Here is a 25,460-nt window from a genome sequence, read left to right as displayed (position 1 = left end):
GGGCAATTACTGGTTTGCTTGAAGAGAAGTGTTGGGCGGGGGTGGGGGCCTTTGACAGGTTGGGAGTATTAAAGTATGCTGGGTGTACGTATGCCATAATTGAGGCAAATACAAATACGATAGTCTAGACCTGCCTTAGAGCTTGCAGGTTTGATCCCGACTACAGGTGCTGTCTGTATGGAGTTTGTACATTCTTCCCATGACCACGTGGGTTTTCTCCAAGATCTTTGGTTTCCTCCCACACACCAGACGAACAGGTTTGTAGATTAATTGGCTTGGTAAATGTAAAAATTGTCTCCAGTGTGTGTAGGATAGTGTTAATATGCAGGGATCACCAGTCGGTGTGGACAGTGGCCCGAAGGGTTTGTGTCCACACTATCTCTAAACTAAGCACTTGACGCAAAGGAGAAATTGATGCTGATAACTACTGTCTGGGCAAAAAGATGGATTAAATAAAATGAGAGAGAGATGAGGTGGGGGGGGGGGGGGAGAGGTGTTTAGGAATAGAGTTACAGAGCTCTGGCTCTTGCCACCTGAAGGAAAGGTTGACAATGATGGACTAATTACATTCAGCGAGTTAGGATATATGCAGCAGGATTGGATGACCTTAAATGTATAATGAGTGAGGGAACATGAATTGTTAATTCTAGAGGTGAAGAGTGCAAATAAGTGCTTTAGTAAAGAAAAATGCGATGCTCACATGGTTTCCAGCTGATTAGTTGGTAAGTCTCCTAAAATCTTCCTCTCATTGTAAAGGTCCAATGCTTTCTGTGACAGCATTTCTGAGAGCTCTACATCATCCCAGTTGAAGTCTCCAGAGATGGCAAAAGTAAATGGGGGTGAATCAAATATCTGGACAGTGACATTGGTATCAGGAATGCTGGATGTACTGTTGTTGTTTTCAGATTTTGACATTATCTGTGTAAGAAAAAAAACAATGCATTTTCTCGTTAGCTGTACACAATTGGTTTAAAATACAGCCTTCTGACTAAGAGAGCAGCTATGAATATGATGGGATCATGCATTTCCTGTAGTAATTGGAATAGAGTCATACAGCACTGAAACAGGCCCTTCGGCCCAACTTGCCCATGCCGACCAAGATGTCAGCCTGCGTTTGGCCCATATCCATACACCCTTTCCTATGCGTGTACCTGTCGAAGTGTCTATTAAATGTTATAGTTTCTGTCTCGACTATGTCCTCTGGCATCTTGTTTCATATACCCACCACCCTCTGTGTGTGGAAAAGCTACCCAAGGTTCAGTGTTAAAGCAGGAGGAAGGAAATTATTTTGGCCGTTTAAAGGCAGGCTTTGAACGGCAGCCGAGCTGTACAGTATCAGAATGTTTTTGTTTGGTTTTTTTAAAACGCTAGTCAGCATGCCAGCTACAATCACTATCTGTACATATATCGGAAATAAAAATTGTCAGCTCATAATTCCTACTATAACTCGGCCTCTCTGAACTCTGATAGAAATCATCTGTTGCATATAGGTTAGCAAAAAAAAGTGTAAAAAAAGGTACAAGTCTGCTTCAATGTTCAGCATTTACAAATTCAAAGGAGTAACAAACCCGCATCATAGAGTTTCACAACAAAAGTGAAAAAAATGGATAAGCAAAGAAGTGCTGCATTAAGCAGAAGTCCTTATGCAACTGATGAGTAAATTACTATTTTGGTGAGGAGGGTGTTTTAGATCCAGAGTTCAGCATGGTTGCAGTTGAATACCCTGAGCAGAAAAATATACATGCAGCTGACACTAACATAGGTGCTATCATTGACAGTGAAGATGGTTATCAAAAATTGCAGCAGGATCTTGATCAGTTGAGTTAATAGGCAGTGGAATAGGTAATGGAGATTGATGTAGGTAAGTGAGAGGTGCTGCATTTTTGGACGTCAAACCAGGGTGAATGGTCGGGGAATGTTTAGTGTTGTGGAGCAGAGGGATGTAGGGTTGCAGGTACACACTTGCCTGAAAGTGGTGACACAAACAGATAGGGTGTTAAAGGACATTGACCTTCAGACAGGTTTTGAGTGTAGAAGTTAAGGACATTATATTACAGTCGTACAAGGCATTGTCAGGTCACATTTGGAGTACTTTGTTCAGTTTTGGTAACCCTGCTCTGTGAAGGACATCATTAAGCTGGAAAGAGTGCAGAGAAGATTTGTGAGGATGTTGACAGGACTCGAGGGCCTGAGCTATAGGGAGATTGGGCGCAGGAGGCTAAAGGGTGATCCTATAAAGGTGTATAAAATCATGAGGGGAATTGATAGGGTGAATGCAGTGAGTATTTTATCCAGGGTAGGGGAAAAAGAACCTGAGGGCATTAAGTTTAAGGTGAGACTTGGAAGGATTTAATAGAAACCCAAGTGGGAACATTTTCACACAAAGGGTAGTGGGTATATGAAACGAGCTGTACTGTGGTTGGCAAGACCAGTTTTGTCAAAGAGCAAGTTTCCATGCTGTATGACAATTATTGGATTTAACCGGTATGCTCCAATCAATCCTGTACGAGGACTTTGCAGTGGTACCACATATGAATTATAGAATAGATTGCATGTCCTGATATTTGGAATAGTTCAAACTCGTCCCAAAAAAGTAATGTATTCTGTTATTGCATAAATATTTTAAATGTTACACAAATTAATTCCTAGCATACAACCACATCCACATGATAAACCCCTGCCATGTGTCAATGTACAAACTTACTGCTTTAATTTTGAAAAATCCCATCTGGGCTTTTTGTATAATTTGCCAACTTAGACACCCATCCAAATTGTTTGTTAAGAGAGTCCAACTCCTTTGTTTTATTTTCCATGTACTCTTGAAAATCTTCCATTAGATTATCATATTTCCTGGCGAAATTCTCTGCCATTGAGAGGGATTCTTCAAATGACTTCCGTAGTGGTTTGTGATTGGCGTCAAAACACTCTGCAAAAAATGAGAAAATCAATCATAGAAATATCCAAATTGTTAAACCAGTGCCAGGTTTATTATCAACAGAATCATGATTTGTTCAGAATTTCAAATTTGTAAGTGTCCAATTGAGAAACATTGGGTATTAGCAAGATATAGGATGTATCTGGGTATAAACGTGAAAGGAAAAAAAAATGTTGTATAACCATAAGCAAAGTTTGTTGCGGATTGGCAATTTACACCTTGACTAGTTTCCAATGTTAGCTACTTCAAAAGTAGGTAAGTTAGCACTGCCCTCTGCAATTCATTGTTCATGTTGAATTAATGCAAATCATTATTAACATAATTTTATTTTATGTTAGCTTTATTTATATCGATTTCAATAATTAGATTTTATCCGCTGAATCATTTCATCCATTAGCACAATCCCCCATGTATCTTGTCCTTCTAGCTTTCATTTAATCACATCTATACCATTTGCTTGTGTAAGTAGGAACTGCAGATGCTCTTATACACTGAAAATAGACACAATATGCTGGAATAGCAGCAGGCCAGGCAGCATCTCTGTAGAGAAGGAATGGGTGACATCACCCATTCTTTCTCTCCAGAGTTGTTCCGCTAAGTTACTCCAGCATTTTGTGTCTATCTTCGGTATACTATTTGTTTACATTAAATTCTAGTTCCATTCTCCTCTGGTCCCAATACATCAATATTTTCCAGGTGTGCTTGTACTCAAAATCCTTTTTTAACAAGAATTACATTTTTTCAAAACAGTTGTAGTTACAACATTTGTGGAGGGGTCTTGTTATGATACCCAAACTGGGGTGCCATGGTGACGCAGTGGTAGAGCTGCTGTCTTACAGCACCAGAGGACCTGGGCTCAATCCTGACTATTTGTGCTCTCCGTATGGAGTTTGTACGTTCTCCCCGTGAGTATTCTCTGGGAGTTCCAGTTTCCTCCCACATTCCAAAGACATGCAGGTTTAATTAATTGCCTTCAGTAAGAAATGCAAATTGTCCCTAGTATGTAGCATGTAGTAAATGCATCTTAATGCATTTCGTTGTCTCTGTACTGTACACTGACAATGACAATAAATTGAATCATTTCATTTCATTTCATAGTGCTAGTGTATGGGGATCACTGGTCGGCATGGACTCGGTGGGCCGAAGGGCCTGTTTTCATTCTGTATCTCTAAACTAAAGAAAATGTTTATGTGAGCAAATATGGTATTTGCATTCATAACTAATTGTAATGTTTTCACATTATTAATGTTCATTAGTTGAGGAATAAGCATTTGCCTGGACACCAGTTATCCAAGTTATCCGTTATATCTCACAAGATCAGAGATGGTTTGACTCGGATGAATGAGTCAGTCATACAGCGTGGAAACAGGCCCAACTTGCCCACATCGGCCAACATGTCCCATCTACACTAGTCCTTCCTATAGTACCTGCGTTTGGCCATATTTCTTTAAACCCGTCCTATCCAAGTACCTGTCTAATTGTTTCTGAAACATTGTGATGGTACCTGCCTCAACTACCTCCTCTACCAGCTTGTTCCATACACCTACCACTGTTTGTGCGACAAAGTTACTTGTACTCTGATTCTTATCAAATCTCCCCCCCCCCACACCAATTACCTCCAATAATTTAACATTACCCCTTGGGGATTTTATGCAGAGCTGTGCAAGGTTAGGGAATTCTCTTGACATTTCCAAATAATTAAGTTCACTTATTTTGATTTTACTGTAATGTATTGGCTGCTTTAACAGTTGAGACGGCTTGTAGACTTTACAGACTTCCCCCAACTATTATATTCAAATAAAATCACAATCTCCTACAAAATGGCCCTTTTTAACAATAGATTTGTGCGCATCTTTGTCTGAATGTATTAATTTACCCAAAGACATGAGCTCCTTGCATTTTTCACACTTGTTGGAAAGCTTCATGCAGCCAGATGAGTTCCGACGAATTTCATGACAAATGAGTTGATCCTGCCCATCTGGTAATTTTGTCACATTTTGTTCCTCTACATTAAAATAAATGAAAAGAATAATTTAAAAACAGAAACATTGTGGACCAATTCAGAGAATGAACAGCTTGGAAAAATACAATTCTACCAATGTATCTTCTCTGGAGTTTATGATCACAAACATCTCCCCTAGGGTGTGGATGAGTGGTAGAATCAGAGGGTAGTGTCCGTAATAGGAATGTGGGGTGTGTAAAATAGGATTACTGTCAGATTTGTCTATATGGGTGCTTTGCTGTCACCATCGACCAGAGCTGAATCTCTGATTCAAAAACATTACCTTGCACTTATAACTAAAGCTCATTTTCCAATTGTACATTTACCCTGCACATTCATTGCAGTTTTTCAACCTTGTATCTCAGTTCATCTCTTCATTAATTCTAATTAACTTTGGGAGGTCAAACAGCATGTTATGTCTAATGAGAAAGAGACCAATCCAAATAATAAGCACGACTATTACATCTCTCCCCACCCCCAAACACTCAGTCCAAGGGTTTTGGTTAATTATGAATGCTGTTTATCATTTCAGCAACTGAACCCGATAGTGGAATAGAAACTGAACGATAAACTGTGCATCACTTCACAGGCAGTTCTACATATAGCCCAGTTCTGCAAGCCACACGCCCAGGCCAAGCCAGGACAAATGCCCCCTTTGCAATACTGTCTGACAAGTATTTGTCACCTTTCCAAATTTTAAATCTGAATGTTCAGATGTATGTTTCTGTTGGTTGGTCAAAGATTGCTGCAGGCAAATTTAAAACTTATGTTTTTTTATAAAAACATCTGTTTAAAATCAAGTAAAACGGTACCAATAATTATTTCTTACCTTCCTCAGGAAATGGTTCTTTATTTAATTCGGGATCATGAATGATTTTATGGAATCTCTCAAACATCTTCTGAGTCATGTCGAAGAAAGAGGAAAGCATTCCATGACCATCAAAGACATTGGGTCTAAACTGGGGAAAGGAGTAATCTGGAAACAAGGAAAAATGCTTTGGGAAAATTCCAATGCTGTCGAAGGGACTGCTGGGCATTCTATCCATCGTTTCAAACACCTTCATACTCTCTTTGAACATCTCATCCATATCTTCATACCGTCTCTCAACATGTTCAAATTGTTCACCCAGTTCGTCATTCTTTTCAATCAGCGAGTCCAGTTTATCACCATTAACCCAAACAGAAACTGCTGGTGTATCATTAAGGAATTTTTCAACCTGTTTGGGAGAAATTAATTGATGATCAGATTCTATAGATGTTTTATAGCAGTTCTTTCCCAGCCTACTTTTCATTCCAAATAAGTTGCATTGATAAACTAAAACGCCAAAGGTATTTATGTTCACTTATACCAGCGTGGCAAATTTCAATTAACCCATACAAGAATTGCACCCAAAACATTCTTTGTCCTTCCTGTGATGCATCTCTGTACATCCTTCTGATCTTGGAGCACAAGCCCATAGCTTCCTGCAAGCAGCAACACAAGTAGATAAGAGTGGTAAAGGAGGCATATGGTATACGCACCTTCATTGGTCTTGGGGTATGAAAATCAGGAGGTCACGATAAAACACCGTAGGACGTTGGTTAAGCTGCATTCGGAGAATTGTGTGCAGTTCTGGTCACCCCATTACAGGAAGGATGCAGAGAGAATGCAGAGGAGGTTTACCACAATGCAGCCTGGATTCAGAGGGCTTTAGCTATAAGCAGAGGTTGGATAAACTTGGAATGTTTTTTTTTCATGTAGTGTTAGAGGTCCAGGAGAGACCCGATAGAATGACATCAATTTATGAGAGGCATGGGTGTGGCACATAGCCAGGGTAGAAATGTCAAAGACGAGAGAACAGTTTTAAGGTGAAAGGGACAAAGTTTAAAAGATGTATGGGGCAAGTCTTTCTTAAAACTGAGAGCAAACAACTGGAACATGTTGCCAAGGGTGTGGGTGTGCAGGTGTAATAGTAGCCTTTAGGGTAGGCACAGGGAAATAGAGGGATGTGGATCACTAATAGGCAGAAGAGATTGATTTAACTTGGCATCATGTTCAGCATGGATATTGTGGGCCAAAGGGCCTGTTACTGTGCTATACTTTTGCAATGTCTGTGGTCAAAGCAGCATGGAGCAGGAATACTGCTTTGCTTGGTGAGAACAATAGTTGGTGGCAAACATTGAAAAAAGTGTGAAACTCCTAATGAAGGAATGCATGAATTATTGAGGATTTCCTTAAAACGTTTTCACCTCCCATTATTTGGCTGGTCCACCTGGCTAGCGGGGCAGCAGAAACCCAGGGACAAGGGTAGGCAAATGAAATGGAAATCTAAAAAGTCCCAAAATACTGACAATACCCCACAACATCTGTAGAGATGGAGTGTTAACATTTCATGTCAAAAAGTTTCTTGTGAGCCTGAGACATTATACTAGTTGCTCTCAGGTGATGTTGCACGACCTACCGAGCATTTCGAGTGTTTGCTTTAATTATTGGATGAAATATTGCTTTTAGAGTAAAATTAACTAATTTGGTTAGAGTTCTTCCAACCTGATCACCTGCCTCCAAGTACGTTAGTGGTTTACTTCCAGTCTACTTCATAGAGCACTGGGAGTTAAACAGGCATTGTATGACTGAAAGGCAAGTGAAACTCTACAAAGATTGCAAACTTTTTTTAAAATAAGGGTGTTAATCAACAGCGATTTTAAGAATAATTTATTTTGTCATGATGAATATTGAACAGGACCTCTTGTGATGATGGTGTCATTACCATCTCCATCAGTAAGGACAGAGGACAAAACATACTCCACGATAATTCATAAGTGCCCCAAAAAGCTGCATTCTCAACACTTCACCATACTCTCTATGCTCTCATGGCTGTGCTGCCAAATTCTGTTTATCTTGCAATTGACTTCACCATTGTAGGCCAGATCTCAAACAATGATGAGACAGAGCACAGAAAGGAAATAGATTGCTTAGTAACATGGTGTCAAGTCAATAACCTCCCCCTCAATGTCAGCAAACCAAAGGGACTGATCATTGGCATGAAGTACATGCCCCAGTGTTGAAGTGTAGATGGTTGAGGGTTTCAAGTTCCCAGGTATATATAAAGCACACTTCTGCTTCCTCAGAAGAAGGTAAATTTGGTATGCCTCCAAGGACTCTTACCAATTTTTTTTTTTACAGATGCATCATTGAAAGCATCATATCCGGATGCACCGGAGCTTGGAAAGGCAATTGTTCTGCCCAAAATGACAAAAAACTGCGGAGATTTGTGTCTATCTAGTCTATCATGCCCCCCCACTACTCAAATCAACTCAATTTTACGCTGCCTCAGTAAAGCAGCTAACATAATCAAAGAGAACTCACAGTTACTCTTCCCCCTTTCCTGTCTGGCAGCAAATACAAAACCTTGAAAGCATGTATCACCAGATTCAGGGGGGTGGGAGATTGCAACGTTCACGTGGTCCACCCTGTTTCGACTAATGCAATCAACACGACGTGCACAAACAAATAGATCAAATAGAACAAGTTGAACTACAACTTTAGGCTGTGCACGCCATAAGCAAGAAGATGACCAGATTCAGGAACAGCTTCTTGAATAGACCTCTCATGGGCCTAGGATAATTCCCAATCTTCCTCCTTGCAGCCCTTGCATTTATTTTTTCTTGACTTTTCTTTGACTTCTCTGCAATTTCTCTGTGGCTGTAATATTATTTTCTGCATGGTCTCTTTTACATTTGTTGATATAATCGCATTGTACAATTTGGATGTTTTTTCCCCCATTGTATCTCGGTAGGAATGATAGCAATAAATTAAAACTTTTCTATTAACAATACAAGTGGGGGTGTCTCGGAAGTTATGTATATATGATGTGTCAAGAGGAACTTCACAATGTTACAAGCTACAAGGTCTCAATTTGTGATATTTTTCAGTTTTTTCTACGTGTTCAGTTCTATTAGATGCAGGCTGATGCTGTCAATGGCCAAGACAGGATATTCTCAGGAATGCTCTGTTTCTATTTAATTCTATGGGATGTAGCAAAAGCCACACAAAACTGTGCACAATGTTCCACTGGCCATATATATATATATATATAGCAGATTTTAATATTCCATTTTTAATTCTTCCTTCAAAAAACTGTATTCTTGTCTTCAGAATGTAGTTTAGATTATATAGAAAGAACACAATGAAGAGGAACAGGTCAAGAATGTTGGTCTTTCAACTGCATACATACTCCCATGTCTCAAAGCACACTGTGATAATAGGTATTAACTTGATAGAACAACTGTTCAAAGCCAGCTGTGGAAGGTAGAAAGGCCAGATAATTATATTGATCACCTGGTAAAATGGCAGAGCAATGGCAGATGGAATTTATTCTTGACAATTGTACAGTTTTGTGGCTAAATAAGGGTGGGACATATAACATAAATGATAGAGCTCAAGGGAAGATTAAGAAACAAAGGGATGTTGGTGTACAAGCCTAAAGATTACTGAAAATGGCAGAACAGATGGCAAAGGCGGCATAAAGTTACTTGCCTTCATTAGCACGAACCTGGAGTGGCTCTTTTATTGGTACACATTCACAAAACATTGGTTGGGCCAGATCAATTCTGCTTGCCACACTAATGGAAGGACACAGTTACACCAAGAGGGGGCACAGAGGAGATTCACATGGATGAACTATTCCATCCCAAGCATGAGGAGAGAGTGGATAGGCTGGGCTAGTATTTCATGCCACTGTGGCAGTGGTGGCAGTGACAGCACCTGGCAGAGCTAAACAGAATTTAGGCAGATAGCACAAATCATTTCCCCATGGTAGAGCTATCTAATTCCAAAGGGCATAGATTTAAGATGAATAATAGTTTAGAGTGTATCCAAGGAAGAAATGTTCTCATTTAAAGGCTGGTTGCATTCTGGAACACCCATTAAGAAAATGGAGGCAGATACTCTGGCAACATTCAAGCAGAGTCTGGATTCGCATCTGAATCAGCACTACATACACAGTACACACCAAATGCTGGAAAATGAGATTGGTATAGGCACATTTTTAGTGGTCAGCATATATATACAATGTGCCAAAAAGCCGTTTTCTGTATGGCATGTCTCTTAATAGCATACCGGTAACTAAAATTTATACTTAGAAAGTGTACTAAGATATTTAACGCAAAATCTAAGTAACAGAAACGGAAAGGTTTCTTACATATTACTTACTTCTTTTTCAACCATACTGAAGCCTCTTCTGCAAACTCTAGAGTAGAACTGTGTGCAAGTTTGCCTCAAGCATGGCTTGCATTCTTCCCAGAGGTTCTCTTTATTTTGACATTGCTCAGCTTCATTCAGCTTTTTCTGAGCATCTTTGGCAGCTGCAAGAGCTTCCTGATTAACAGTAAAAAGAAAAACTCATTTACTTTGCCACTGCATAGTTTACACATGGTTAACTTCAAATACATTTGTCCTGCCTTCATCCATGAAATAGATGTTAGCAATAGCAATTTTTGATAGTTCAGTCATTCAACACTCGATTCACTCAAAATATATTGGTTATGTATATTCGGTGCACTTTCAGAGAACTGCATTAATATCCCAAAATCATCTTTTCAACTGGTATTAGAACTCAAATAATAACTCCTTCTACAATAGTCAGCATGATGCTATCTTTTCATTTTTTAAACAGTTCGGGATGTGGTTTGGAATAATTTGAAGCATGATCTTTATAAGCTTGAAATATTAAGGAATGTTTTAATTTCCAGTCTAATCCAACAATTTAGGCGTCAAATGGGAGAAAGGAAAATAAATCTAATTAAATACTTGGTTCAGTGCATCCTTTGGTGGGAAATAACTGAATTAGCACAAGAAACATAGAAAATAGGTGCAGGAGTAGGCCATTCGGCCCTCATCCAACTCAGTATCCTGTACCTGCCTTCTCTCCATACCCCCTGATCCCCTTAGCCACAAGGGCCACATCTAACTCCCTCTTAAATATAGCCAATGAACTGGCCTCAACTACCTTCTGTGGCAGAGAATTCCAGAGATTCACCACTCTCTGTGTGAAAAATGTTTTCCTCATCTCGGTCCTAAAAGATTTCCCCCTTTTCCTTAAACTGTGACCCCTTGTTCTGGACGTCCCCAACATCGGGAACAATCTTCCTGCATCTAGCCTGTCCAACCCCTTAAGAATTTTGTAAGTTTCTATAAGATCCCCCCTTAATCTTCTAAATTCTAGAGAGTACAAACCGAGTCTATCCAGTCTTTCTTCATATGAAAGTCCTGACATCCCAGGAAGGTTTAGGTTTATTATTGACACGTGTACGATGTTTCAGGGAGCACAAGAAACCAAAGCTGAAGTGGGCTAATTGGCCCCACTTGCCTCTTCCCCCAATTAGGATTAGGACTGATCTTTTATCTGAATGTCACTTTCCTGCATTAACCCTATATTTCTCAGTGCCCTCAGTATGCAAGAACCTATTGATAGGTGGCTAATGGATATATTCAGGATCTGAACTACCACAGCCCTAATAGGTAGACACTTTGTTCCATCCATGTGAAGACATTTACCTTCCATCTCAGTTCTGAACAGCCAACTCCTAGTTCTGAGACTAAGTGCCAGTTCTAGATGCCTAGCCTGAGCAACATCAGTTTTGTTCTACCTTGTCAACTGTGTGTCTCTTTTTAAACTCCTCTTTGTCCAGACCACTTGCACTTCTGCATTGTGTATCATGTCAGGTTTAAGAAGGGATGCAAAATGAACATAAGTTAAACATAAGGTGTGCAGGAAGGAGCTGCAGATGCTGGTTTAAACAGAAGATTGACACAAAAAGCTGGAGAAACTCAGCGGGTCAGGCTGTATCACCGGAGAAAAGGAATAGATGACGTTTTGGGTCGCGACCCTTCTTCAGACCGAGATTCAGGGAAAGGGAAATGAGTGACACAAGATGTTAGGTTTCTCCTCACAGCGTGTGCTGGTGGAACAGCAGACACACTATGTCTGACCAGAGGGAAGTCTTTTTCTGCACCTAGCTTATTAGTGTCATATTATCATTCCTGCTCGGTGATCCAGATGACAAACAGCATCTGCTATCAGATTAAACTTGAAACTGAAGTGCTAAAGCCTAGATCAAACATGTTATCACCTGGAATTACATCCCCAACACCTTCCACGGCCTACCACCCAAATGTTTTCAATTGCCCAACAAAGGCATGTAGATGAATTGCCCTCGCAACCATTTAAATAATTTAACTGAGGCAGGAATGTAGAGCAACAACACTCAGTTTGCCACTTATGATGGTGGAGTAGAAGGGTGGATAGAATTTGAAACATTTAAAAGGTAAAGATTAGATGAAAAATCAACAGCTGGGTCAGCAAATCATTTTCACAATCTTGGGGAGGGGAGACAAAGTTAGAAGACTGATGTGGTGCAATTTCATGCAACTTCACAACACCACAATTACAGGGAGGTGACAAAGAAATTAAAGGTAATCGCTTGGAGCTTAATCAGCAGATTACTTTCATAGTAAATTGTTTAATAGTTCATAATCCAGAGATGATAGAGGCAAAGTTAATGAAACAATTGAAACTTTAAAAGGGCAGCAGGGTGGCACGGCGGTAAAATTGCTGCCTGGCAGCGCCAGAGACCGGAGTTCGATCATGACTATGGTTGCTTGTCTGTAAGGAGTTTGTACATTCTTCCAGTGACTTGTATGGGTTTCCTCTGGAAGCTCGTTTCCATCTACACTCCAAAGAGCTTGGTATAATTGTAAATTGTCCCTAGTGTGTAGGATAGTGTAGGGATCGCTGGTCGGCACAGACACATTGGTCTGATGGGCTGGTTTCCTCGCTGTATCACCAAACTAAAATGGAATGGGAACTTTTTTCGCTACATCCAGAAGCACGATGATAGAGGAGCTTCTGCCTAGATCTCTTCTGCCAAGAGCTCTGACTTCTGCCAAAGTCTCTGAGAATATTTGTATTTACAAATGTAAGCACTGAAAGCTTTGGATCAGCCATCTATTTTCCATACCCACACTGTCAGACACTGGACATACCCAATGTGTAAATTACCCGAGATTTAAGTGAAATGAACATCAGCTTCAGTAATTAAGAATGGGGGAACTCCATTTTAAGTAAAAAAATGCCAGTAATGTTAAGAATGCAAATAGACTTAATGGCACTATCTTCATCCTTCAATTAGATAGATGGCAGCTTTTGGTTAGATGGCAAAAATCGTAAATAATTTAGCAATTAAGTTTTGGCTGAAAATGTCTGTGCTACTTGTAAGGGCATAATACAATTAAAAATGAGTGCATGGTGTAATCATTTGCGAATAGATTTGAGTAAATTTGCCTTTTAATGTAGCCATTTTCAACGACAGTGTCTGCTGAATGCATTGTTTGTTATAACTTTGAACACGATGGAAACACCAATTTTTTTTAAGCACACATGACTTTCAACAAGTTATGTCAAATGTCAAGTTATGCAACTGGAAATAAGATGGCAAATCATAATTGGGGCATGACCAAGACTTTAAACAACACTTCACAAAACACAAGGAAGTGAGGTTAAGAAAGTGAATCCCATTGTTTACTGCTAAAGCTGTAAAAGACAATGGAAAGCAAGGCTAAAAATAGATTAACTCAAGACCAAAGAGTTCAGGGTTGTCACTGACATATCGAAAGTCATGAGAAAAAGAATGACCATAATTATGTGTTTTCAAAGGCTGTGTTACTGTTGTGATATAAAATTCTTTTTTCACTGTTGTTCCAAATTCAACCAGTAGAACATGTCATCATACCTCTTTTCGCTTATTGGTTTGTTCCAAATTTTGTAGAAACATTTGGTGTTCTCTGTCATTTTTATCTGCGAGAGATTTCATAACTTTTGCTCCATTGATAGCAGCTTCGATTTGCTTATTTAGATATTTTTGTCCATCAGTTGAAAGTTCTAGAATGTACAACACATCAACATCAGTTATTACTTAACCTTTATTTCAGACTGCAATTACTCAAGCAATTACATTTTCATCCCACCAACTTCAATGTTCCAATGAATTCTCTATGTTCTGCTCATTTCCCTAAACATAATGTCACTCTGATATATATTCCATTTCCTAAACCGATGTGTGGCCAGTAATACCTTGCCTTCAAGTAGCTATTCTTCATAAGATAGAATCAAAAAGCTGAAGTAACTCAGCGGGTCAGACAGCATCTCTTGAGAAAAGGAAGACATGATGTTTCGGGTCGAGACACTTCTTCAGACTAAGAGTCAGGAGAAAGGGAAACATGAGATGTAGACGAGGATATAGATATAGAACAATTGAATGAAAGATATGCAAAAAAGTAATGATGATAAATGAAACAGGCCAATCATTGTCAGATGTGCCCCAGGTGAAAATGAGTTACAGACAGCCAGATTCAACAAGATGGCTTAGAAGTTAGTGCAACGATTTGGGTGGGGAGGGTACAGAGAGAGAATGGATGCAAGGGTTACTCGGTTAGAGAAGTCAATATTCATACCGCTGGGTTGTAAGTATTTGTTAGCTACACTCCATACAAGTGAACAATTTAATCAGGAACAAATTAGGCTAATCTAAACTAAACCCGTTATCACTAATCATCCACAGATGTACAGTGCCCTCCATTATGTTTGGGACAATCACTATTGTGGAAACCAAAGGTCCAAAGCTACCAGTTGCATCCAAATATGCTATATTCAAAATGAATTATTATAAAATATATAATTAGGACTTTAATTTTCAGTTTTAACCGATAAAACCAATTCCAAAATCTGACTTAGTTTTACCCATCAATAAAACTTTATGTTTGCAATAAATGATAACCATGCAGATTTTTTGTTTTCAGAATCAGTTTGTCAAAATGTGACTAAACCATTGACCAGTGCACAAATCCCATTTGTCAGATGGATGTGTCAATAAGTGGCCTTATGGTGGTATAAAAAAAAAACCAAAGTGTAAAAAAAATGGCCTAATAAGAAATGGCATGGTTTTATGAAAAGCAAAACATTTTGTCAAAGAATTAAAAACATGAAAGCCTGAACTTGTGAATGGGTATTAAAATACATTTAAAAATCCACTCAACTTCAGGAAAATGCAGATGTCATTAATTCAGACTAAAGTTATTAGTTTGGGCAAAGGTGCAATTGGACACCAACCTAATCAAGCGTATCGACACAATAGTGAGCTATTCTACAAGATCCCATGCAACTGGAATTCTGCCATATCACATCAGTGGCTTTACTGACAGAACTTTGAAGTTTTTGAAAATGATTTGCAACGCAGTGTAACAAAAGTTATTCATCCCAACAAAAGCCCTGATACAAAATGATCTAGCTGTAAGTATCTGTCTGCATGCTGGCAACAAATAAAACTGGAAGGAAATCTGCAATAGTCAACAAAATTGCACTTTGCAATCACTAGAATTGTTGCTGGTCTGATAAGGCTATCAACACAATTGTGCTTAAATGCTGAATGTTCTTGCCTCTCTTGACTAAAGTATTAATAATAATTAAAATTAATAATTTTGCTAAACGCTAATTTAAAAATAGCAAATAAACTGAACCAATAGTCCAAATAAAAAATATCATGTCCACATTTTGACATAAAATATTTTCTGAAATTAATTCAATTAGAACATGACGTGATAATTACTAGCTGCTTCAACCATCTCTCAAGGGAACCCACTCAGAGATTTAACACATTCTCTCAGATAAGGAAAATCCCAAGCTCTTTACCACTGTTTTAAGGTCAAGAGGGTAACCAGGGAAACAGTACGGCCCAATAGAGACCAAAGTGAAAATAGATGAGGATCTAGGCGAGATTTTAAATGAATATTTCCCAAAAGAGAAGGACATTTCAGTAGGAGAAATCAGGCAGTAGTATGGTGCAATTCTAGAACAAGTTACCATTGAAAAGGAAATTAGATGTCCTGTATAAGAAGACAGTAAATACCCTTAAAAGGTGGGTACATCCCAATGGCCAGATGAGATATATCTCAGGCTGATACGAGAGGCAGGGAAGGAGACTGCAGGGGCTCTGTCAAATAGCTGGAAGGCAATGAACATAGTACCTTTTGAGATTCATAGATGGGATAGCCAGTGGTATAGATACGGTGGGCCAAGGGACCCGTTTTCAACACATGATTCGCATACGCCTTTCATGAGTCTTTCACTCCTTAATTTATTCAGGAAGCTCTCTTCTGTATCCTTTTGATAGATGCAATATATGCGATGTCACTAGCAGTACAAGTGCCTATACGTGGTCGCACTAATCACTTATAAAGGGACTGGTCTAGTTCATTCTTTTGACAATATTTAACTCTCAATGTATCATAGAACGATTTTTTTTTTTTCAAATCTTTTTCTTTTCACAATTTTGCTGGTGACATTTCTCCAGTATTTGATTAATTGCAACATGCTTGACTCTGCATGTTAAATTTGACACATGACGTGAGCATAGTGAGTCAGTCCCACTGTAACCAAAAACCCGAGCTCCACCCATACATAGAGAAGCAAGGGCAGGCAACATTGGCTGCTATGTGCATCCCGATTATTACCACAAAAAAGATGAAAACAAATCATTCTGGCTAGATGTTACACAAAATAAAATTAAGACTATTTTGGTAATTGTTGGAACTTGGAAATGTCACTACATGCATTGCAAGAGAACACTTAATTGAACTCAGCACAGTGCTGAGTTCACTTTACATCCAGAGATGTAAAGATGCGGTTTGTTGTGCAGCATACTTTTTTTAAAAACTTTTCAATAAATGACAATTAGCATTGCCTTGGATTTACAATCAACTGTGAAGTGATAGCACCCTCTGGTGACTTTACAAAATGGAAAAGCAACCGATAAACATCTAGCAATGTCTGAGCTGGGATCTTCTCCTGTTTTGACATTTATTTCATTATCAAGGACAGTCTGGGGTACACGAGGTGCTCAGGAACAGACAAGTCATCAAAACTATGAACAGCCAGTCCATGGGCAAAAGCTTGGTTTTGGCCACCATTTAAAAAAAAGTTCAAGAGAGTGAAATAAAGAGTGAACCAGGAGTGAGAATGGTAGTAAACAACGTACTAGAGAGTTTAACCTTGAGCATCTTAAACACCACTCACCTTTGAGTTTCTCTGGTGGATGTTGTTGCAAACTTTCACTCGCAGCAAACAGGACAACTAGCCAAAAGGTCAACATGATGTCTTCTGTTCTTTTCTCTTGCTTTGAATGGGGACTAGCAAATTCCAATCTAAACGACAAGGAAATAAATGTTTATTGGATTAGAATGTAATCAAACCAGAGAGAATATGTGAAATCCATCAATTATGTCAATTGAAGATGCAGTCTCTACGAATAAGGAACCAATTTTAATATGTCTTGTTACATCATTTCACTCAGGAGATGTAAACATGTTATCAGATGTAAACCAGTTATCTTACTAATTGTGTTTCAAAAATACAAAAACAATCTTGGAGAAAGAGCAATTTCAGTAGAGCCAGCCATTTCAAGTTTTTGATGTTGGGAAAATGAAAATCTAGGATTGACGATATGTTCCTGTTTTTTCCACTACGGTGCTGATAAGATAGGAAGATGATCCTTTACAAGTCATGATGCCTTCAAGGTTGGAGGGACGGGTGGAGCGGAATCACAGTTCGTAAAATTGCTTCAGTAGGTCCTGCGTTGGATGTGCTACCCACATATTAGGGTCAAAGAGTCAAGGGGAAATAGCACACTTTAAAAAAAGTTGAAAAGTTAAGATGGAAAGATTTGCAAAGCCACTGCCATTATTTGTTGACATCTTTAATTCTTTTAATTGCAACTTAATACAACCACCTAAATATTTTGCAGGATGATGCTTAATACATTTAGACTAACCTGAACAGGAGGGGAGCTCAAAGATTATACGCCCCTAAACTTTCCAAATACAAGGAACCTCAAATGAAATGGCAGGTTTCCATCAAGCTCATACATATTCTTTGCATGTATTATGTTTGGTTTCAGTAATGTAATATTTGTTATTTTTGTATTGTTTTCAGCATACACAAGCAACACATCACAACAATGTAGCAATAGTATCAGAAAGCAGAGGACATAGCTAGGAGCTCAAGTTGGTTAAATCAACGTACAAGCAGGGTTTAGCTGGTTGAGCAGGACGCCCACTGCTGGAAGCATGGCATCACCACGCTTCTTAGTTGTAAAATGTAGCGGTGCAGTGAAGGATGTCATGCTCACGATAAAATGGTGAACGAGGCAGGACCACTAATGGTGTTAATATCAGATTGTTGCAAGTACACCTTATGTTAATAATACGATCTATAATCTGGACGAAAAGACATCAGAGCAAATGAGGATAAAGAGAAGAAATAAGTGCAGATTTTGGGCATCAGCAGCCGACTGCTAATGGTGGAATGTGGCAGATTCATACACGACTAATTAAGTGGAGGAACACAACGATAAGTGAGACGCAAGGCTATGATTTGTTCATGAAGACAAGAACTTCTTTTGAAAATAAGTTTGAATAGAAATAGGTGCAGGTTAGGGATATAAACTGCAGAGAGATGGAAGAGCTCAAGATTGGAGAATGGCCCCTGGCAGACCACCTAAAGGGACAGTAGAGTAGTCAAATTCAGAGCTAATTTGAATCGTATGGAGGGCACCGTACGATTGGCAGCCTCGCCAACAGTCTGTCTGTTTTTTCATCTTTTTTTGTTATTTTTAGTGTGTTTTTAAAGTTTGTGTAAATGTTCTCTGGTTTGTTTTCTGTTGGGGACGGGGACGGGGTCGGGGGAAACCTTTTCCCCCCCAATCTATTACCTTGCCGGAGATGCGATTGTTTTCCGCGTCTTATCTCCGGTCGCTCTGCGGCCTCACTTCATGAAGCTGGAGACCTCGCTCGGTACTGAATTTGAGCCACACCGTGGGGCGTGGATTTACAATCGGAGTCGATCCCTGGCCTGGGATCGCTCCAAACGCGGCCTGTGGATTTTACCATTGAGTGCTCGCAGTCTCGGGTAGAGACCAACGGCGCAGAAGGTTTGACCAGCCTCGACCCAGGGTCCGATCGCCAGCGCGGGGGAGCTGAGATCCCCCCAATGCAGGAGCTGGATCATCCCCGACGAGGAGGCCCGCCGCCTGCTACTAGAGTAAGATCGTCTAGTCAACGGAAGGGTCGAAGCCCCCGACCGCGGGAGAACAAAGAAGGGATGAGATTTAACTTTTTTTTCGCCTTCCATCAGTGAGGGATGTGGAGGAGTCACTGTGGTGGATGTTTATATTAAAATGTATTTTGTATGTCCTGGTGCTTTTTATTTGTATAAATGACTTGGCAAATTAAATTACCCATATGCAAAACATACTTGGCTAATAAAGTATTACTGTACATCTTGTAACAAACAAATTAATTAACATTTTAGCACCAGATATACCACAGATGAATTATGGCTCATTCAAGGTTAGATACCAGAAAACGAGTCTATCAGTTGAGAAATTAAGAGAGGTGGTAAAGGGAGAACAGGTTCGGTAAACAACGACTCTTTGTAAGCACATTGTGTTACCAAGGGACATTATATTTTACTAACTGCAACAATGAATGGAGTAAATCATTTTGCCCAGATTAAAAAAGGGTACAATCACAAGGTCAACACACTTTACAGAACTCCAACGTATGGGTTAACAACTAATGGGGAAATATTTGTTCACCATTTCTTTTAAGAAGAACAAGTCTCTCATGGTCATTATCTGCAATTTGCAAATATTTAATGCATGTTTGTGACTGAAAGCTACTGGCATCATTTTGAAATCTGTTTTCCCCCTATTTTGGATTTTTTTAGTTTGCCTGTGCTAAATAACAAAATAAACTTCCGTTCAATTTATTTGTGGCACAGAACCATTATGGAGACCTAATTATAAGTATTTTGCAACAGAATACATTACTGCAGAATTTTTAATAAATCCTAACAACCTCTGAATGCACCCAACTAGGCTAAGCACTGGATATACTGAAAGCTCCAATTCCATTCTCAAACACTATTTCTCTTGTAAGGGACTATAATGATGACATTTGAACATTTAGGACAGCCTGAACAAGCACTGATGTGATTGCCAAACTGAATGGCTGGTTTCTCATTATAATAGTCACGCATAATGACATGTGAAGTAGAAGCAGGAGTAGGCCATTCAGGCTCTCATCCATGTACCTTAAATAAGATCATGGCTGTTTGCGCACTTCAATGCCACTTTCCTGCACCAATGCCATATGCATTGATTCTCTTAAAATCCAATATAGATAGATTTTTCTTCCCTGATTATTTTCAGGTGATTGAGTCTACACAGACATGAGACACAGAGTAAAGTATCCCAAAGATTCTCTATCCAGGATGAACAAATTACTTCTCACCCCAGTCCTGAATGACTGGCACCTTATTTAACCTTGGCTCTAGACGACACATCAAGGGAAACATCATTTCCTATATTTATCCTATCAAACCCTGCAATAATTTTTGTATGTGTCAATAAGATCACCTCCTGAGGGTGCCAATGCTCCTGCATTGAGATCCTTGGATCAGATATAATAAAATTATATTATAATTATTCTATATATAATTATATCCCTATTATAAAAACAGAATCACTCAGAAAGTTGGCAGCATCTGTGGAAAGAGAAACAGGGTCAACATTTCAAGTCAGTGATCTTCTGTCAAAACTCGAAGAAAGAGAAAACAATTTAGCGTTAAGATCTGGGGAAGAAGTAGATATGATAAAGGAAATCTCTCTGACAGGGCAAGAACAGAGTTGCACGCTTTGTCCTCGAATTTTCTTCAAAGGGCAGGCATGGCTTCAAGCTAGTCTGATCCAAATAGACTTCTAGGTACTAAAGAGTAAATAAAAGTCAACAAGAATCAACATTTGTAAACTATTGGTCCAAATGCATGAATCATAAAAGCTTCACTCTTTACTATCTCTAAATTACCTCAATAAACTTATTTTCCACCAGACCTTTGAGATTCACAAGCATTTTGAAAGGCATTCCTTAATGCCATCTGGTTTTTGAACAAAGTGTCTAGTTTCCTTGCTGAATAAAGACCAGTAGACCTGATCGGTTCTCCGCGAGGTTGAAAATGTAATGTTTTTTCACCTATATTACAATAGACTTCAAGTAATTAACATAAATCTCCCGGAAGGAGGCTGCTCGACTTTTCAAGCCGCCCACGCTACCTACCTAATCTACGCTAAAAATCTTCCATTCTGAAATCCGAAAATGTCCGAAATCCGACAAGTGTCTGGTCCCAAGGCTTTCGGATAAAAGGTTGTGCACCTGTACTAAAGAGTAAATAAAAGTCAACAAGAATCAACATTTGTAAACTATTGGTCCAAATGCATGAATCATAAAAGCTTCACTCTTTACTATCTCTAAATTACCTCAATAAACTTATTTTCCACCAGACCTTTGAGATTCACAAGCATTTTGAAAGGCATTCCTTAATGCCATCTGGTTTTTGAACAAAGTGTCTAGTTTCCTTGCTGAATAAAGACCAGTAGACCTGATCGGTTCTTTTGAAAATGTAATGTTTTTGTCCTATATTACAAAGACTTCAAGTAATTAAATAAATCTGGAAGTCTTCGTAATATCGGACATAAAACATCACATTTTCAAAAGTAGACCGATCAGGTCTACTGATCTTTATTCAGCAAGGAAACTAGATATTCTCAACTGATATGATCTATATGTAAAATAATCTGTTCATCCTCAAATCCTTCCTCACTTCTGGGGCAATTAGGAATTATAATAAATATCGACATTGGCAATGTCTACACAATGTAGACAAATAAATAAAAGGTCATCAAGAAGAAAATCACGTAACAGTAAGTACCTGTACTTGGATTTTAATCAAACAAAATTAGACCCATGAATGATTCACAAATGAAATATTGTTGTGATCTGCTGTAAAATGCTTTAAGCAGCTGAATTCCAAAATGCAAATCTTCAATAGCAACAGAGAAGAAAAAGTTACTTGACGTAATTATGATTGTATTCACTGAAAATATCTGTTGGCTGTTAAATCCTCAGCTCCATTTTTCTTATCCCATTTACAAATCGGCAGTGGCCAAGTTAATAGAAAATAAGCAGTCAGGCATTGGAAATATTTACCTGATAAATGTAATAATTACAAAAATAATGTAGGCATTTATTGAACAAATGCCACTGCTCAAAAATGTATACTTTTATTTCTCCATTTTATTATGCGTATACTAAGGAATGCAAAATATTATAATTTAAATTTGCAATTTTAAGCACCTTGGCCAGGAGCAGCTTTAGCTGAACACGAAACTCCAACATTGGTCCCACAGGCTGTTCTGAAGTTGCACTGATCCAGTAAATTACTGTGATGTTAGCTGAAAGTATGCAGCACCGAAGTACTTGTTATTTATTCATTTCAAGACGAGCATGTTTCTGGCAGGGCCATCTTCTATTCCCCTCCCTGACTATCCTTGAGAAGGACGAATGACCTTTCAAAATAGTAATTAACTAAAAAATGCTGGAGAAACTCAGCGGGTGAGGCAGCATCTATGGAGAAAAGAAATAGGCGACATTTCAGGTAGAGACCCAAAATAGTAAAGTTGGGTAGGGACTTCCATGATTTGGTAATGTTGAAGGACCAGGGATAATATTTCCAACTGCAGATATTGTGTTACTTGTGTTGGAGGAAACCAGTACGTGGTGATATTCCTATTCACCTACTGCCATTGTCCTTGTGGCTAGAGGCAGCCTGTGGTTCACATTGTCCTTGTTGATAGAGGTTGTGTTTTTTTGGCAGTGCTATCAGAGTACACTAGGCAATTAATTGCAGCAAAATTATCCAAGCTCCTCCCATTATTTGCAATTCAAAGCAAGGGGGAAATCATGATCTGATCATCAGAACTGGAGATCTTTTTCCTGAAGCTCTTACAAAGACTTAGCACTTACAACTTAATAGTTGTAATTGTTCCTAACACATCTGGATTTATTGTTAATCTATATGGGTGATGTGCAGTGCCTCTTTGCTTTCAGTTTTAGCTCAATAGAAGCGTTTTTGCAACCAAGATGCAATGTTTCCATGCAAACCATAACCCAAGTTGTGGCTTGCATCTGTCCAATACTGTGGGACTGTTGAAATCGTACATCAAGGTCATACCTAATCCTCCAGGTGAATGCAAAAGATCGGATAACAAAATATTTAGACCCTTAATAAATTGCCATTTTCAAGACTTTGTTTACTTGAATACGCTTTTTCTTCATTTTTGGTAAAAATTGAGAAACCAGAGGTCATGAAACAGTCCCCATTACTGCAGTGAAGATTTTTCCATTTTATTAAAAAGTATCACCAACTCATGCACCATAAATCAATTTTGACATCGGACATACTCGGGATCACTGCTGACTTAGATTTTTTTAATGCCCAATACAAGAAGATATTACGTTTGTAGAAATAAGTAGTATTAACAAATTGGTGCAAGATATAAAAATATGCTTCCCAATCAAGCATCTTCTATACCCTCTCCATGAGAAATTGAGCCTTTTACATGTAGTTCTGCCAGACTCAATTATTATTTTAGTTATATAATGTCGTTCTACATTACTGTATTTTCAAACAAAGTTATTTTTGATCGCATCTAGTCATCTGAAAAAGGTAGGCGATTCCACTTTGTACATACCATAACAAATTATTTTTTTGATTAAAATGTTATGATTGCAAAATTAAAATTCAAAATACTGAACCATGTTGTTTACAAAGATGTCTGGCAGCAAATGATCTTATTCTTTAACTCTGCGAATGTTTCCGATTTAGATATGCATCTCGGGGTGGTTCATGACATAGTTCAAAACAACATGATTAAAACATGAAGATGACAAAGTCATTGTTTCCAGAATCAAACACAAACATTTTATTTTCAAATTAATATGTTATTACATGTGCATTAATCTAATGAATCTGGTCCATCAAAGTTCAGGTCATTTGTGGCGACAAGCACGTAACTCTTGGTCTAAAAAAAAATCCCCAAGGTGCAGTCAGAATGCGGCAGCTTCCATGGAATATGCGACTGCAGTTTTGGCCGAAAGCCAAAGAGAGAAAGCCTGACAAAGTCTACTTCAAATAATAACGACAATGCAAGGAAAACCAGGCTTTGGTATCTACAACATCGCATTGCTTATATATAAAACAAAAATATTAACCGAATACCTCGCAATTTCTTTCTTTCCGTTTGGCTCCTCTTCCAAGTCTGGACAAGAGGGGGCAGCAATCTGCTTCAGCTAGACAAATAGCGAGAGCACGTCTATGCAATTTATCCCTGTCTCTCCTGCGTACACCCACGTGTGATCTCTTCCCTTGAAAAGGGAAATGCTCACTGCTGCCTCACATCTATTATATGCATCATTTACAAACATCCACCCACTGTGAAAAAAAACCTGATGGTAACCCCATGGAATCACAGCCAGCTTGGGACAACAACACTCTCTCTCCTACCCACTATACTACATTTTTTATATAGGGAGTCTGTTTATTATTATCCCTCATTTTAACCAACCTAGATAATTCGCTTGTGCGAATATGGGTGGATCCAAACTATTTTAAATTGCAACTATTAAACAGTTATGGGAGGGGAGATTAATTGTGTGTGCCTAAAGTGTGTCATTTCACAAACAGATTTTAAACAACATTGACAATGCTTGATACAATACAAAAATGATGAATCTACGATCTGATCATTTCCAGGCTTCAGTTTTTATTAAATTATTTTATCAAAATGGCTAAGGATTTAACCACTACTTCCTCATTACCACCGTTCCCTCATGTGATGTTGCAAACACACTAAATAATAACACCCAAGTGATCATATTAATTAGCATCACTGCAAGGAATTTTGATTCCCACTGCGAATAATGTCTCTCTGCAGCATCAGCGTCCGTCCCTACCCCTACCTCCTAAGGTCAGACCTTTTTCAACTCTCCCTCACGTTCTGAACCTCAGGTATGAGCCGAGTTAGGAAATAAAATATTGTCATAAAAGAAGAATTGTTTACATTAGACAAGATAAGAACGTGCAACTAAACTGAGAACAGTTTGCTACACCTGCAATTCATTCAATATAAAAAGCTGTTGTCTTGTTATGCATGTTTACAAATGCCAACATTGTTTGGCTTAGCCTTTATATTAAATTATGTTCCTTTCATGCATTCCTTTATATTGTGAAGCATCACATTCCCAAATCAAACCATTTAATTATAATAAAGGTCCGAGTCTATTCTAAATACATTTATGCAGCAGCAGCAGTAGCCCTCTCTTAAATCATTAGCGATCATTTCCGAAAGCTCCTCTTTCTTGCGTTCATCCATACCTTACACAGTAGCCGACTTCCTTTCCCGCTGATCTCCGCCTCTCCAGCGATGCTGGGGCCTTTTTATGCTGGGACTCAAGGTTACATTTAAATTACTGTTGAGTCACCAAATACGCATTGTTGAACAGCTTTCTGGGTCTTTCTGGAAAAGTCGAGATGGACT

At 38.7% G+C, this 25,460-nt stretch overlaps 1 protein-coding gene across 1 annotated transcript; it reads right to left on the bottom strand.

Moving 5' to 3' along the window:
* Positions 1-696: 696 nt before the first annotated feature.
* clu (clusterin) lies at positions 697-25,455 on the bottom strand. Its single transcript, XM_055635818.1, is given in 9 exon segments — positions 697-918; positions 2,705-2,725; positions 2,727-2,926; positions 4,812-4,940; positions 5,767-6,154; positions 10,129-10,293; positions 13,707-13,855; positions 17,045-17,172; positions 25,298-25,455. Coding segments are annotated over 8 exon segments (1,350 nt in total). The 5' UTR covers positions 17,121-17,172; positions 25,298-25,455.
* Between the last annotated feature and the right edge of the window lie 5 nt (positions 25,456-25,460).

This window comes from Leucoraja erinacea, chromosome 5 (assembly GCF_028641065.1).
Source record: "Leucoraja erinacea ecotype New England chromosome 5, Leri_hhj_1, whole genome shotgun sequence".
Classification (NCBI taxonomy): Eukaryota; Metazoa; Chordata; class Chondrichthyes; order Rajiformes; family Rajidae; genus Leucoraja; species Leucoraja erinaceus.
The sequence above is the reverse complement of the archived record's forward strand: the minus strand, read 5'-3'. Positions and strand labels throughout refer to the sequence as shown.